The 15,534-nt window shown below is 46.5% G+C and overlaps 1 protein-coding gene across 1 annotated transcript in view; it reads right to left on the bottom strand.

The window, feature by feature from the left end:
• SH3BGRL (SH3 domain binding glutamate rich protein like) overlaps positions 1–15,534 on the bottom strand; it is a 31,374-nt gene extending 15,840 nt beyond the window's left edge. Inside the window, exon 1 of the mRNA XM_041396657.1 lies at positions 15,390–15,534. Within this exon, the coding sequence (XP_041252591.1) occupies positions 15,390–15,434 (45 nt within the window). The 5' untranslated portion in view covers positions 15,435–15,534. The remainder of the gene's footprint in view (positions 1–15,389) is intronic.

Here is a 15,534-nt window from a genome sequence, read left to right as displayed (position 1 = left end):
TGCAGATCAAATGCACCTTCCTTTAGTCAGAATATCTGTGTCCTCACCACAGCCAGAAATGACACTTCCCTCTACTCTCTGCTTAGATGCTTCTGTTCATTCTGTAAAAGGCTTACAGAGGGCCCCACAGCCAAGTCAAAGTCATTCACAAGTCAGGATGTGCCAAAGCTCCTCCCCACAGCAATCATGGCCTGCTCAAAGACTGCCTCCCCAAACACAGACTCTGTGTGCATCCAGAGACTGACTTTCTGTTTATCTGGGATTTTTCCTTCCTTTTTTCCTTTTTTTAAAGTTCTGTGAAAAGTGACAGCAATACTCAATGGGATTATTTGCCCGGATTTCAAAATCAAACAAACCCCACGCAGCCAAAACTTCCATTTGCAGGGATTTTAGTAAGATTTTAACATTTAAAACCTCATTCCATCATCAACCAAAAAACAGGGACGTTTGGTGATAGGATGACAGTGAGCCTTTTTACACTGTACTTCCATGCACATGGAACACAAGATCCCCAGCAGCTGGGCAAGAGAGAAGTTAAAACCCAAAAGTCCAAGGAAGTTCTGGCAGCACTGGAGCTGGTACTAGCAGAAGCACCAAACCTCTCTGCCTACTTTTTGTAGACAACCCAAGAGCCTGAACACAGAAAAACAGTGAATGCAACTGAAGCTTCCAGCTGCTGAACACCGGGAGGTGTCCCAGATCTGGAGAGCTGTCAGACTGACACTTGTCCCCTCAGACAAGGAAGGTTTGATGGGAGGCATGGGGGGTGCCTGACTCCACTCTGCTCACGCTGGGCTCCAGGCCCAGGGACAGCAGCTGGAGTCTCCCCTCCCTTCACGTGATCTCTGCAAACAACCCCACCAGGAGCTGTGTTTGATTAGGGATGAACTTTGCACGGGAAGCAGCCCGAGTCTCTGGGAAGTCTCTGGGCACTGCCTGGCAGCAGCTCTGAACTCCTACAGCCTGACCCCTCCAACATGCAAAGCCTGCCCATCCTCCTGCAGGGGCTCTGCACAGGCTGCCCCCAAACCTCCCCTCACCCAGCTGGGACCAGGCAGGATTATCCAGGACAAACAGTCGGGGAAGCACAGCTCCTTACCAGGACTGCAGACACTCAACCTGAATAAATAGGGATATGGAAAGAGGCCTTCTCCCCAGCTCACAGAATACCCTGAGTTGGAAAAGACCCTCGAGGATCATTGAGTGCAGCTCCTGGCCCTGCACAGGACACAACAACAATCCCATGCTGTTCCTGAGAGTGCTGTCCAAGCGGTCCCGGGGCTCTGGGTCCGTGACCATTCCCTGGGCTGCTGTTCTGGTGCCTGACCTCCCTCTGGGTGAGGAATCTCTTTATAACATCCAGTCTGAACCTTCCCTGACACAGCTCCAGCCGTTCCTGGGGTCCTGTCCCTGGTCAGAGAGCAGAGGTCAGTGCCAGGCTATGCCTTGGCTGGGCTCCATGGAGCTCTGAGCTGGAGTCTCCTCCAGCAGTGCTGCTTTGGGGCAGCCCAGCTCACAGCTGACAGGGGGATTCTTGTGCCATCACAAGCAAAGAGAAGAAATGAGCCAGGGGAGGCAGGACTGCCTCTCCCAGCAGCAAAAAGGACTGAAAGAAGGGATCAAACCATGGCCTCAGGCCATTCCTGCACAGCCTTTTGCTCCACTCAGCAGCAGGAAGGTCTTGGAAATGCAAATATTCACGTATCAGGATGATTTTTTTTTTTACTTTTTTAATGACTACTTTAGTTATCCAGAATAAGCATATCTTGCAAAATCAAGCTTCCAAACCTAGGCGGCTTCTTACTTTCCTTTAGGTGAGGATGTAAAGGAACAGTGATGTATGGCAAACTATAGCTGAAATCACTGCTGACACCACAGCACCCAGAATTGTCATCATCCAAAGGAAAACACCACCATTGCAATACTAAATAAATTGACCCTTGGCAATTTTCTAAGTCAGTCTTGTGGCATTTGACTTTTATAAGCCTGAAAACTGCTTGTCTGGTCCAAAACCAACAGAGAGCAAGCTTCCTACTGTGAATACAGGCTCCATTATCTCAGTTATGCACTGACAAAGTATAAGCAGCAGCAGAATGTGAACTCTTCATTTATTACACACAGTTGTTTCTGCAGCAGACGTGGAGCTTGGCAGGCTGAGTTTCCCTGGAAGTCTCCATGTGCCTTGTCCCAGCATCCAAACTCAGGGCTGGGTTAAATAAAAACAGATCCACATCTCCCAAAGCCCAGTAGCAAACCAACAGCTCCTGAACAGCACAGGGCTGTGACTGGCAGGGCCTGGGAGCATTCCAGAGAGTCAGCCAGCTGTTCTGCTATTCCTGGGGTCTCCACAGCCTCAGCATCTCACTGGACTCTCTTACCTGAGTCACAAAACAGGGAAAGGGGAACTTTTGCTATGTGGAAGAGAAAAAAGTCTGTTAAGTCTAAGCTACCTCTGTCACAGACTCCATGAACAATTTTCTCTTCAGCTCTCAGAACTCCCTTTCCTGAGTCATGAGGAGTAATTATTTTTTTCAAATCACTGCTTATTAATTTTCAGGGATCATTTCTGGCTGATTCTACAAACGGTATCAATACACCACAGCCCAGCCCCACAGACAGGCTTTGCACACAGACTGTAAAGCAATTTACCACACAGAAAACTGATCTCCAACAAGATAGTGAAGCTCAGTATCACAAGATGCAGACAACTCTCTGACACGTGATATATTCCTAAATACTCAAACATTTACCATGTGGCTGAGAAAAGCAGGGGAAAGGCCCTGAAGGTGCTGCTGGTCACTTGACTGCTTGCTCTGGAAGCTTTAAAAAGTCCTGACAGTCTGGACCTCACCCCTGTTGTCAGGTTCTAAACCTGTTTTTTTCAGCCAGCCTCCTTCTGAAAGCCAGAAGAATTATTTCTCCTTCATCTTCAGCTTCATGGAGATCCCAGCATGGGTCTGTGCAATGCTGGCAGCAACTCCACCCTGTAAGAACTGACACAAACTGCCAGGTCCCACCTCAGGGCCCCTGAGACTTCCCCCTCCCCATCAGCCCAGCACTCCAATAATATTCCAGGGAAGCAGCCTGAGAAAACAGCACACACAGGGCTGCAGTGTGGGGGGTTTATTGAAACAGCTGCTCCTGTAATTATTTTTCAAAAGCTGTGGATTTCTGCTGGTGACAGGGGAGCCCTGCACAGCAGAGGGAAACAGGTTTGGTTGTGCTTGTGTGACGAGCTGAGCTCAGGTTAGGGAAGGAGTTAAAAGCACCGACAGTTCTGCACGAGGCCCCTGTGGTTTACAATAAAAGCAACTTTATTTCCTGTATGGTTTAGCACACAGAGGCTAAATTAACAGACAGGAGTAAAAGTTTACAGCATTAATTGATGTTTCACTGCCTTTATATTGCCAGGCATTTATTCTTTAAATAAAAGACTACTTTAAGAAGAAATACAACATGGCCTCAGGGATCCAGGTGCCTCTGATGTGTATTATTTTTTATCTTTGAAGAATTCATATACCACAGATCTTAGTTAACAAAGAGTCTTTTTGCTGACTGCTGTTCTAAAACTAAACCAAGTAATTTTTGAAGAGAACAAAGCCTTTTTCTTCAACTAAAATACCTAAATATCATAATACAAAGGAAGAGAAAAAGCTATGGATTAAATACAAATTTTCCTCCCCTTTGCAAGAAGAGCTTTGAGATAGAACAGTACGCAAAAAACTTCCCGGAGAGGAAAGATTCAGCAGAGCACAGCCAGTATGGGCAGCAGTTTTCTGACCCAGTAATTAATTGCCCTGGGTAACATTTCAAGTGTGAATCATCCTGAAGGCCCCAGATCCTTCTTTATGTTACTTGGACAAAGTATTGTCTAAAAACTGTGTCTCTAAGTGGGAGAGATAAATTGTTCTCACAAGCCCTGGCCACACTGCAGTTTCTAACACTTGGGGCAGCTGAAACAACACAGGAGTTGGCCAAGCTCTGCCTGCCACAGCCAGGAAGGCCAGTGCCTGGGGCTTTGCTCTCAGGACTGCTCAGGAGACATCCTGAAGTGGCTCTTTCAGGAATTAACAAAATGGAGCATTTCCCAACACAGCGAGGGTGTTCCCATCACCAGGCTGCTCTCACCCACTGCATCCCTGCAGCCCACGGGGAAGTGCCACCTTCATCCCAGAGCAGGAGCACTCACTGGATGCTGCCCATGCCTTGGAGCCACGACCTGGAGCCACTTTGCAACACCCCACTGTCTTTTTTAAGTTTTATAGATCCCTCTTGTCACCATGGTTATCTGCCTTTTTTTTTTTTTTTCCTAAACCACAAGCTTCCTTCTGCCTCAGTGCAAGCCAGCATCTGCTTACCCCAATCAGAAACTAAGATAAATACACACAGCATTTTATTTTTTCAAAGTTTAAGTCCCCAGCTGTTTATTTGCTGTAGGATGGAGTTCTCCAGGCCTGGGCAAGCAGCCAAAATGGCTTCATTCCCCTGCTGTTCCTCAGTCTCAGCCTAATGCTGATGGCTGGCAGTGGGAGGTGACAGCTCTCCCAACACCTTCCAGCTGCCAGCTTGGGTCCCACATCATTCCATGGAAGATGGAGCTGTCTGTCCAGCAGCTCCTCGTTCATCCAGGTGTAAATTCCTGAGGGGAACATTTCCCAAGTTAGCATTGTGGATTTACTTTGATCTTTCCACAGCATGCACTACAAAGCCCAGACTTCTGCAGGTGAAGGGAGGCTCTCACAGGGATCCCCTGGTACACTTTAATGTGATGGAAGGGAACAGAAAATTGGAAGATTGCTTGGGCACAAAGGTTCCATGGACTGAGCTACCAGAACCAAGGGATTTGTTTATCTACATTACAGGGTGGCATTTCCAGTTCTTAATCAGGATTACCGGGGCACTAACAAGGAAATTTGCAAACCTGCTCCTTTATATTTCTATTCACATATATTGTATTTCTTGCCTAGGGAAAACAAAAACCACCAAACACCTACTAGCCATAAATCAGCTTCACTTGAACTTCATTTCTATCCATATCCAGTGAAAACGTTTTGGGATATATTTTAATTCATTCACAGTTATTCTGCTCCTTTCCTGCTCTGCCAGTTGTTCTGCAGCTGCTGCTCTGGCCAAATACATTTGCAACATGTGCACAGGAATGTCTTGGATAAGCAGCATTAAGTATTTCCTAAGGAATAAAATCTTGTCCTGCTGTAGTCCATGGCAGAATTCCCAGTGATATAAGCACAGCCAGAGGTTGATCCCATGAGGTGAATACAGATGTGCTGTTTAAACCTGCCTGGCAACAAGTACTCCCATAAAAATGAGGGTTTATGTGAAAACTTCCATGATTTTTCCCAGAGGCTTTGCATTTGCTGTTTCCATCAGGCTTTTCCAGTCGACTTTGATCCATGCCTAAGGCAGGAAAGGTGTCTGATCACCTACCCCAAGCATGGGCTAAACATACAGTGTGTCAGCATCTGCACAATGCTGGTCCTAGAATCCCCAAATGCTTGTTTTGTATGCAAGAAATGCTGAGACACCAACCCAACATATCCCAAACACACACACGTTTCTTTTCCACCAAACATTTTCCTGGACAACATGGTCTTAATTTTTTTAATGCAAACTGGTAACGTAATTTTGGGAGCAGAGCCAATTTCATTCAAGAAGAGAAGAAAGCTTTACTGGGTTGGATCCAACACTTGTCTAGCCCAGTCTCCTGTCTCCACTGGTCACAGATCCCAGGGAACATCACACCACAAAGAGCTACACCACATCCAACTTTCTTCCTAGACTCCAGTGATTCAGTTTTGAGTCAGAGGTGTAGCAGTAATGTTCAATACCCCTTAACAGACTTGCCCCTTTAATTTGTCTCACTGCTTCCTGAGCCCATGCACTTTGTGCTGTAAAGCATGTCCTCTGGCAGGGAGTTCCTCCCTGAAATCTGTGTTGTCAAACAAAGCATTTCATTTACTCTGAACCTGCCACTTCCACTCGCTCTCCCAGAGTCGTTCCGTTAGGGAAAATTATTAATTAATCCCTTCCTGTTTGCTCTCCCATGCCTGACGTGATGTTATCACATTTCAGACGTTTTCAGCTGTTTCTTTCTGCACTGCAGAACTCACAGAATCATGGAATGGTTTGGGTGGGAAGGAACCTTACAGACCATCCAGCCTCAGCCCCTGCCATGGGCAGGGACACCTTCCACTCTCCCAGGTTGCTCCAAGCCCCGTCCAGCCTGGCCTTGGACATTTCCAGGGATGGGACAGCCACATCTTCCACATCATCATCCACAAATTCTGCCTTATTTGGTTGTTCCTCCTACAGAGATCATCTCACCCTACTTTCTTCCCTTTTCTCACTTTCCTATATCATTTAAAGAAAACAATTCCAGTCTACTAAAGACACACTCACCACACATTTATACAGTGGTTATTTTTTTATTTTGCCCTTTCCCATCCTAAACATTCCTGACATTCTGTATGCTTTTCATGGCTATGAATATGGTATTTTTGTAGAATTACCTAGTATGGGACTCCAAGACCTCTCTTCTAAACAGTATTTTAGCAGAGTTTAAACCTCATTCCTGCACAGGACAACCATTGTTTCTTCCCAGCCTTCCAGCTGGGACAGCAACAGCAGGCTCTTCTTGCACTGTTTAGAGTCCAGAGCAGATCTCTGTGGGAATTTCTTGGTAATTTCTGCAGATTGTCAAAGATTGGAAAAAAAAAAGATTTTTAACCTGGCTAATGCTTGTCCAAAGCTTCCCAGAAATCCAGGCATTCAATATTATGGATGACCCTCCCTCCTATGCTCCTGGTAGCTCAGGTGTGAGGCACAGCTTTCTCCCCTGACTCTGCACTGATTCTCCTCCCTGCTCTGTCTCTGTCCACACATTTGCTGGGAAACAGCCCAGTGAAGAATAACACCCATTTGTGCAGCACCGGAAGATGGCTCCCAGATTTCCCTGAGATCCTTTTTCAAACCACAGCTGCCTTTGGCTCCTCTCTTCACTCCACTCCAGCAATCAAACAACAGGTAGTAGTTAAAATTTTACACTTGAGCGCCTTTAGAATTTCTAGAGAGGCTGATTCATGCACGGAAACAGCTCCAGAAAAACTGAACTTCAGATCATTAATTAAAGAAATAAATCACCACATCCACGTCTCACAGGGGAAACCATGTCCAGGAAGGAGCTGTAAGTCAGGATGTGAAAACAACTTCAGCTGTATCCTGAGAGCACAAACCTCAGTCAGGCCAGTTGGATGCTGACCCTTCACATTTTTTTCTGGTGCTTTAAAGCTCAGTCTCACTCTGCTGCCTTTTCACTGTTACAAAATGGCCTTAACATTGAGCTGGAGGTGCTGTCCCAGGAAGGACGTGCTCCTGGATGGAGGCTTTTATTCTGGGACAAACAACAGTAGATAAGCATTACAATCAAAGCTCTTTCAGGCTCGATTAAATAACTGACCAACAAAAGCATTTACATTTAATCATAAACTGAAAGTCTCCCCTGCGTATGGCCAGGGTTAACCAAATGCCATTAACACCAAATGTTCATGTTTGAGCAGAAACATTCCTGAATAGCAGAATATTGATATAAGATGTGAATTTGGTTCAGGTTTCCAGCTCTCCAGTCAGAGCCAAGAACTGAGATTGGTGCTTCCAATGCTGGGGAGCACAAGGAACAGGAAGAGCTCACCTTCCTTTGGCTATGGCAATGATGCATCCTTAGCTCTTGTTTTTGTCTTAGAGGGGAATATTTCAATTCTGTTTTGACCCTTAACAGCTGAATTCTGTCAGTGTTGGTGTAGTTCCCTTTGTCTCCCCTCTCCCCAATTCCTACTTTCCTGGAAGGAGTAAGAATAACCTTGCAGAGACACAAGTCTTGGCACCCTCTGCTTGTTAACACAGATGCCAATTCACTGACTTCTATAGGAATTTTGTGAGTGTAACTTTAATGCCCCAGGACAAGAAAAGTTCCCTGCTCAACTCTATAAATATTTATTTAAAACCCACAAGTGCTTAGCCCTGACATGACGCTGTGTGCATCCTGTCTTAGAACGTGCTGCGGTTCAGGGTTGGAAGGAAAGCCAGCACAAGCTGACAGCATCCAGCCTCTCCCCAAAATCTGCGTCTTCTCCCCAAGCACAGACATAATCCTGATGCATTACCTCAGAATAAACACTGTCCTACCTGCATATACAGCCTAGAAAAATCCTCAGCAAAAAGCCTTGCCTGGCTTTAACTGTGGAGTAGAATTTTCCATCTTTCTCCTGCTGTCAGAAACTGGTTTTAGTTAAGCACAGTAGAATGTTTTTTATTTTGATATATTAAAACTATTGCCACAACTGCAGCCAACTTAATCTCTGGCTCCATTAAAAATTTGAATGCAATATTTTAAGAAAAATATTTGACTTATCTTGAGTTTGGAACAATGACTGTACAAAAAACAACCCAGGAGGCAGATGGAACACATCCGAGCCTGAGCCACATTACAGATTTTGTCTTCCATCCCAAAAGCTCTAACTCAGAACAATTCCTACCATTTTATTGAGAGAAACTCCGGTGAACGCTGGGTATCCAAAAAAGCCCTTCACACTATTATGTTTCCACAAAAGAGGGGTTTAAACATCAATACCTAGCTTAACAAGTCAGTTTTCACCCATGGCATACAAATTGCATTAACTGAGGATCACAAAATCACACATACACCGTGAGATTGTTTTTTAACTACAGATGCAGCTTATTTCCCCATCATGCGTGCATTTACCTAAACTTGCATCACAGTACAAGACTGTTTACCGAAGATTTGTATCAGTGTTTTCTTCCCACATACGCTGCCCTGCCAGGCAGCCCAAGGAAGTTCAGGAGCTGCTCCTGACCGGCTGCTGCCACTGCTCGGGGACAAACACGACCACAGACATCCGGGCTGGGACAGACGCTGGGGACCCTGGACGTGGCAGCACAACAAGGGACACTTGTGATCCACGCTGATAAGGACTGCGTGCACAGAGCCACCCTGCTGTGGCTGCACTTCCCCTCAGAGCCACCTCCTGCCACGGCAAAGCCGCTGGACTCGATGAGCTTTGAGGCCTCTCCCAACCTGAATATTCTCTGATTCCACGAAACCTCACAGCAGCCAAACAACACAAACACAAGCACAGACTCTGCTCATTCTCTGTAAGGCTGGCATTATTTGCATTTCTAGTGACCATCTGAGAAAAAAGGCCTTTGGGGGATTTAAATGCAAAATATAATTTTTTTATACAATATCCATCTCTCCATGTATTACTTCCTTGGGATTCAAACTTCAGAAGGATGAAGCAGCCCCGCCAGCCCTCCCAAAACCCTGAGCTGTGGAACAGGGACAAGAGCTGGTGGCTACACATGCTCTCATCATTTCCCACAGCTCTTCTCCCCTGGAATGCTCCAGGAAGCCCTTGACACTGGTTATATGTCTCCAGTAGCACCAGCAAGTTCTCTGATGCCTTACTGGGAAAAGAGAAGAGTAATTAAAAGTAAATGTTCTCCAGACCATGGGCCACTTTCAACTTAATTTACTGGGTGAAGACCTAGATCCTTTCCCAAGCAAGAAAACAACACAATAAAAATATGAACCCCCCACATCCTTAACTTTGTGAATGAAAAATAAATTAAAATTTTCTTTCTTCTCTAAAACCATCCGTAAACAGCGGCAGGTCTTTGTATATATAGGACTCTGACTCTGGAGATCATCTCTTCTTTCTGCTGTGTCTGCAGTCGCAGTTGGAGGCAAGGAAAGAAAACCACTCACACAGCCATCAAAACAAGGGAGGAGGACTGAGCTGGGAGAGATGGAAATGTGGATATAGATCACAAAGATGAAGCAATTGGCTCCATGGAGCATCTGGACACCAGACATTTGATGTGGCAGTTTCCACAGCCCACAGCACTGGCACAGGGCAGAGCCCAGCCCACCACATCCAGTGCTGGCACTTCAGCTCCACAGCCACAACCTCCAGTTTCAGCCATACCCCTGGAACTGCAGGGTGATGTTGGATGAACAAATAAATTCTCTCAAAGTCCGTACTCAAGAACTGTGCAGATGTTGGCAACAAATGCACACTCATAAGACCAAGAAGAATTTAAGCAGCTGGCTCCCTTCCACATGAGATCAATAAAATGGGCAATCCAGCTGCCTTCAGGAAGAAAGGGATTCTGGTGCTGGACAATCTATTGCCCCAAAATCAACAATACCAAAATCCTGTGGAGAAAATCACACACTGGATTTGTGCCATTCAGCTTCTTCCCTCCTTGTATCCTTTTCTACCAGGAGCAAGAGTCTAATGACTCTCAGGCCTATCTTCCTTTCACCTCCTGAAGGATTGGAATGGGAGGTTGCAGTGAACCCCTCTCACAGCCAGCACAGTCCCTGTTCCTGCAACGCTCCCACACTTCCAAACGCGGCATTTGCGTCTCATTTCTGTGCGCAGCCTCCACCACCGTCCCAGGCTGAGGAACGCTGCTCACTTCCCATCTGCCATGCAGGAAGGCTCCTGGACAGCAGCTCCAGATTCTCCATGACACTCCATTGCCATGTGGGTGTCCTCACCTCATCTTCATCTTTACAATTCCTGTGCATCCCTGCCCGGCCAGCACAGCCTCCACAGTGAGGACGATTACATACAAGGGGCCGCTTCCTAAGCAAGACTTTTGAACACTTCAGGAAACTGGTGCTGGAATTATCACATTATGGAGTGAAATTCAAATAGGAGGCCAGACAAGATGTCAATCATCCATTGACACACTCATAAAATGTCTTTGCTTAGACATGAACTTCACACAGTGTTTTCTTCCTCACAGATACATCATACTGAATATAAACATTATAGAGAACAGTGCCTTGGGGAAACATTTTATACACTGTGATGTGGCAAATTACACCGTATAGCAAAGCAGGACTTTGCCAATAATAGACCACAAAATTTGGGCACCCTCCCAGACTCACAGCCCCAGGGCGTGAGGTGTGAAGCAACCTCAACCCTTTTCCAAGACACTTTCCAGTGCCACAAAAGCTTCTTCAGCTTACAGAAATGGGGCGGGAAGGAGGAGATTTGATACTTATTTCTGGTTTTCTTCTACTCAGGCAAATTAGCCTTTTAAAACCCAAAATAACACAGTGCTGGGTGCCACTACAGTACAAAGATGACTTAGCAGGAGTGAGAGCCCTTCCCGGGCTGATGTTACCCAGTTGAGTCACTTTGCTGCAAACAGCTTTGTCTCTGTTCCATCTCTCTGTAGCAATCTTCTCTGATGTGGATTTTCCATTCCTGGAGTAAGTTATTTCAAATTCAGCACCCAGAAAGGAGCTTTGAGGCCTCTCCGAACCTGAATATTCTCTGGTTCCACGAAACCTCACAGCAGCCAAACAACACAAACACAAGCACAGACTCTGCTCATTCTCTGTAAGGCTGGCATTATTTGCATTTCTAGTGACCATCTGAGAAAAAAGGCCTTTGGGGGATTTAAATGCAAAATATAATTTTTTTATACAATATCCATCTCTCCATGTATTACTTCCTTGGGATTCAAACTTCAGAAGGATGAAGCAGCCCCGCCAGCCCTCCCAAAACCCTGAGCTGTGGAACAGGGACAAGAGCTGGTGGCTACACATGCTCTCATCATTTCCCACAGCTCTTCTCCCCTGGAATGCTCCAGGAAGCCCTTGACACTGGTTATATGTCTCCAGTAGCACCAGCAAGTTCTCTGGTGCCTTACTGGGAAAAGAGAAGAGTAATTAAAAGTAAATGTTCTCCAGACCATGGGCCACTTTCAACTTAATTTACTGGGTGAAGACCTAGATCCTTTCCCAAGCAAGAAAACAACACAATAAAAATATGAACCCCCCACATCCTTAACTTTGTGAATGAAAAATAAATTAAAATTTTCTTTCTTCTCTAAAACCATCCGTAAACAGCGGCAGGTCTTTGTATATATAGGACTCTGACTCTGGAGATCATCTCTTCTTTCTGCTGTGTCTGCAGTCGCAGTTGGAGGCAAGGAAAGAAAACCACTCACACAGCCATCAAAACAAGGGAGGAGGACTGAGCTGGGAGAGATGGAAATGTGGATATAGATCACAAAGATGAAGCAATTGGCTCCATGGAGCATCTGGACACCAGACATTTGATGTGGCAGTTTCCACAGCCCACAGCACTGGCACAGGGCAGAGCCCAGCCCACCACATCCAGTGCTGGCACTTCAGCTCCACAGCCACAGCCTCCAGTTTCAGCCATACCCCTGGAACTGCAGGGTGATGTTGGATGAACAAATAAATTCTCTCAAAGTCCGTACTCAAGAACTGTGCAGATGTTGGCAACAAATGCACACTCATAAGACCAAGAAGAATTTAAGCAGCTGGCTCCCTTCCACATGAGATCAATAAAATGGGCAATCCAGCTGCCTTCAGGAAGAAAGGGATTCTGGTGCTGGACAATCTATTGCCCCAAAATCAACAATACCAAAATCCTGTGGAGAAAATCACACACTGGATTTGTGCCATTCAGCTTCTTCCCTCCTTGTATCCTTTTCTACCAGGAGCAAGAGTCTAATGACTCTCAGGCCTATCTTCCTTTCACCTCCTGAAGGATTGGAATGGGAGGTTGCAGTGAACCCCTCTCACAGCCAGCACAGTCCCTGTTCCTGCAACGCTCCCACACTTCCAAACGCGGCATTTGCGTCTCATTTCTGTGCGCAGCCTCCACCACCGTCCCAGGCTGAGGAACGCTGCTCACTTCCCATCTGCCATGCAGGAAGGCTCCTGGACAGCAGCTCCAGATTCTCCATGACACTCCATTGCCATGTGGGTGTCCTCACCTCATCTTCATCTTTACAATTCCTGTGCATCCCTGCCCGGCCAGCACAGCCTCCACAGTGAGGACGATTACATACAAGGGGCCGCTTCCTAAGCAAGACTTTTGAACACTTCAGGAAACTGGTGCTGGAATTATCACATCATGGAGTGAAATTCAAATAGGAGGCCAGACAAGATGTCAATCATCCATTGACACACTCATAAAATGTCTTTGCTTAGACATGAACTTCACACAGTGTTTTCTTCCTCACAGATACATCATACTGAATATAAACATTATAGAGAACAGTGCCTTGGGGAAACATTTTATACACTGTGATGTGGCAAATTACACCGTATAGCAAAGCAGGACTTTGCCAATAATAGACCACAAAATTTGGGCACCCTCCCAGACTCACAGCCCCAGGGCGTGAGGTGTGAAGCAACCTCAACCCTTTTCCAAGACACTTTCCAGTGCCACAAAAGCTACTTCAGCTTACAGAAATGGGGCGGGAAGGAGGAGATTTGATACTTATTTCTGGTTTTCTTCTACTCAGGCAAATTAGCCTTTTAAAACCCAAAATAACACAGTGCTGGGTGCCACTACAGTACAAAGATGACTTAGCAGGAGTGAGAGCCCTTCCCGGGCTGATGTTACCCAGTTGAGTCACTTTGCTGCAAACAGCTTTGTCTCTGTTCCATCTCTCTGTAGCAATCTTCTCTGATGTGGATTTTCCATTCCTGGAGTAAGTTATTTCAAATTCAGCACCCAGAAAGGCTTCTCTGCTCCTCCAAGCAAACCCTGTCTCACCAATGGTTTTAAGAGCCACAGAAACAACTCATTCCCATTCCCTCCAAAGAGGTGCCTCTCTGTGTTACTTTAGGTTGAAACATCAATTAAAATTCTTATACTGGAAAGAAAACATCACCCAGTGAGGAGCTGGGCTGGTCCTGCCAACAGAAACACCCTCGGTGTACGCAGGAATCTAAGAATGTGCAAGTGTTGCTCATTACCACAAGATCCCTTGAGCTGCTCCAGCTTTAGACATAGGCATGAGTGTATGTGTGTATATATATATATATAAATATACACGTCATAAAACTGGCAATCATGTGCACATTACACTCGAATTCCCCAAAAAACAGACTACACCAACGCTACATTCAAATTCCACAGGCAGGGATGCACAAAGGAGCCTGAAAGGCAGCAGTTAGTCAGACTGGAGCTTTGTAACATGTACAACCCACACAAGGACCAGGCAGCACTGTAGAAAACACTAAGCTAATAATTAAAAACTTAATTTAAAACCATAAAAACACAATTGGAATTGAGATCTGTGCTTGCACCCCTGCAGCTCAGTATCACCAGACAGACAGAAATCAATAGGTGCTGGGAAGAGGGCACTGATACAAATCTATAGCAACTGAAGCAGTCAACTTGAAACCTATTAACAGCTGCATTAGAAAGAAAGGATTACTTTTCCAATCTGCTGCTTTCCTTCCAGATGATCATTCTGTATGAACCCAGCAGAAATCCCTTTGGATCCCTTTTATGAATGAACTACTCAGGATTTCAAGACCCTCTTCGGTCAGCATGAAATAATCCTCTGCTTTTCACCACCAGCACTGTCAGCGCTGGCATCAAGTTTACTAAAAGTGACCCGGGAAGGGAGGGACAGCAGGGACACCTGAGGCACAGGCTCCTGTGCCATCTGCAGCCCATCACCCCAAGCTTACCAACTGGTATTTGATCTGCTGAAGCCCACAGACCAGTGGCTGCACTCAAGCAAAGAAGGAGAATGCAGTGAGAGCTTGTTTTTATCTTCTGTACATCACTGTCCTCCCAAAGTTTAGGGACCTGAAGCACGAACAGTGACAGGAAAAGGTCATCATACAGCCACAGCTCAGACTCTATCTCCTCGCAGTAAAAGTCACTGATCATTAACTGCAATAGCTGGCATTTTCTGAGTCCCTGGCATTTTGTAGTTCTCCAGCACATCCATACCAAGTGCAACCAAATCCCCTGGATTTCAGCCTCGGAGCATCTCCCACACGGATCAAAGAGAAACCAGATGATCCTGAGGACACAGAGCTACACCTGAATCTAGGCACAAATCCCGCTATTTCTGTGTATCTTTTTGCCTTTGAAAAACACAGTCCGAGCTCTGCCTATAACACGCTGGGAAAAAGCGAAATCCAGTATTCCCAACAGGGCAAGAACCAGAGGCTACTGGGACAGCGGCCACACACGCCTGCCACAATCAACGAGGAATAAACTCATCAAAACCAAACGACAGATGACACATTTAAACTGAACTTCAAGAACAACCAAAAAAAAAAACCCAAATAGCGGTGGCTCTGCCTTCCCAGCACAGGGCGAGGAGTGCGGGATCACCGAGGAAATGCCGCTTTCCGTCGGCGGCAGCCGCAGCACCGCCCGCACAGCGCCGGGCGCCGTGAGGGGACCGCGGCTGCCCCGGCCTCTCCCCACACTGCCCGGCCGCCCCCCGCGTCCCCCGCCCGGCATAAGTTTCCCCCGGGCGCCGCTTACCGCCGTGGAGCCGGAGGAAGAGGCGATGTAGACCTTGATGACCATGCTGGGAGCGGCGGGATGCGGAGCCGGGCGGGCGGTGGGTGTGTGAGGGCGGCTCGGGCGCGGGCTGGGGCTCAGGCGGGAGGGCGGGCGCGGGGAGGCG

This window comes from Onychostruthus taczanowskii, unplaced genomic scaffold, assembly GCF_017590055.1.
Source record: "Onychostruthus taczanowskii isolate IOZ18803 unplaced genomic scaffold, ASM1759005v1 scaffold13, whole genome shotgun sequence".
Lineage (NCBI taxonomy): Eukaryota > Metazoa > Chordata > Aves > Passeriformes > Passeridae > Onychostruthus > Onychostruthus taczanowskii.
The sequence above is the reverse complement of the archived record's forward strand: the minus strand, read 5'-3'. Positions and strand labels throughout refer to the sequence as shown.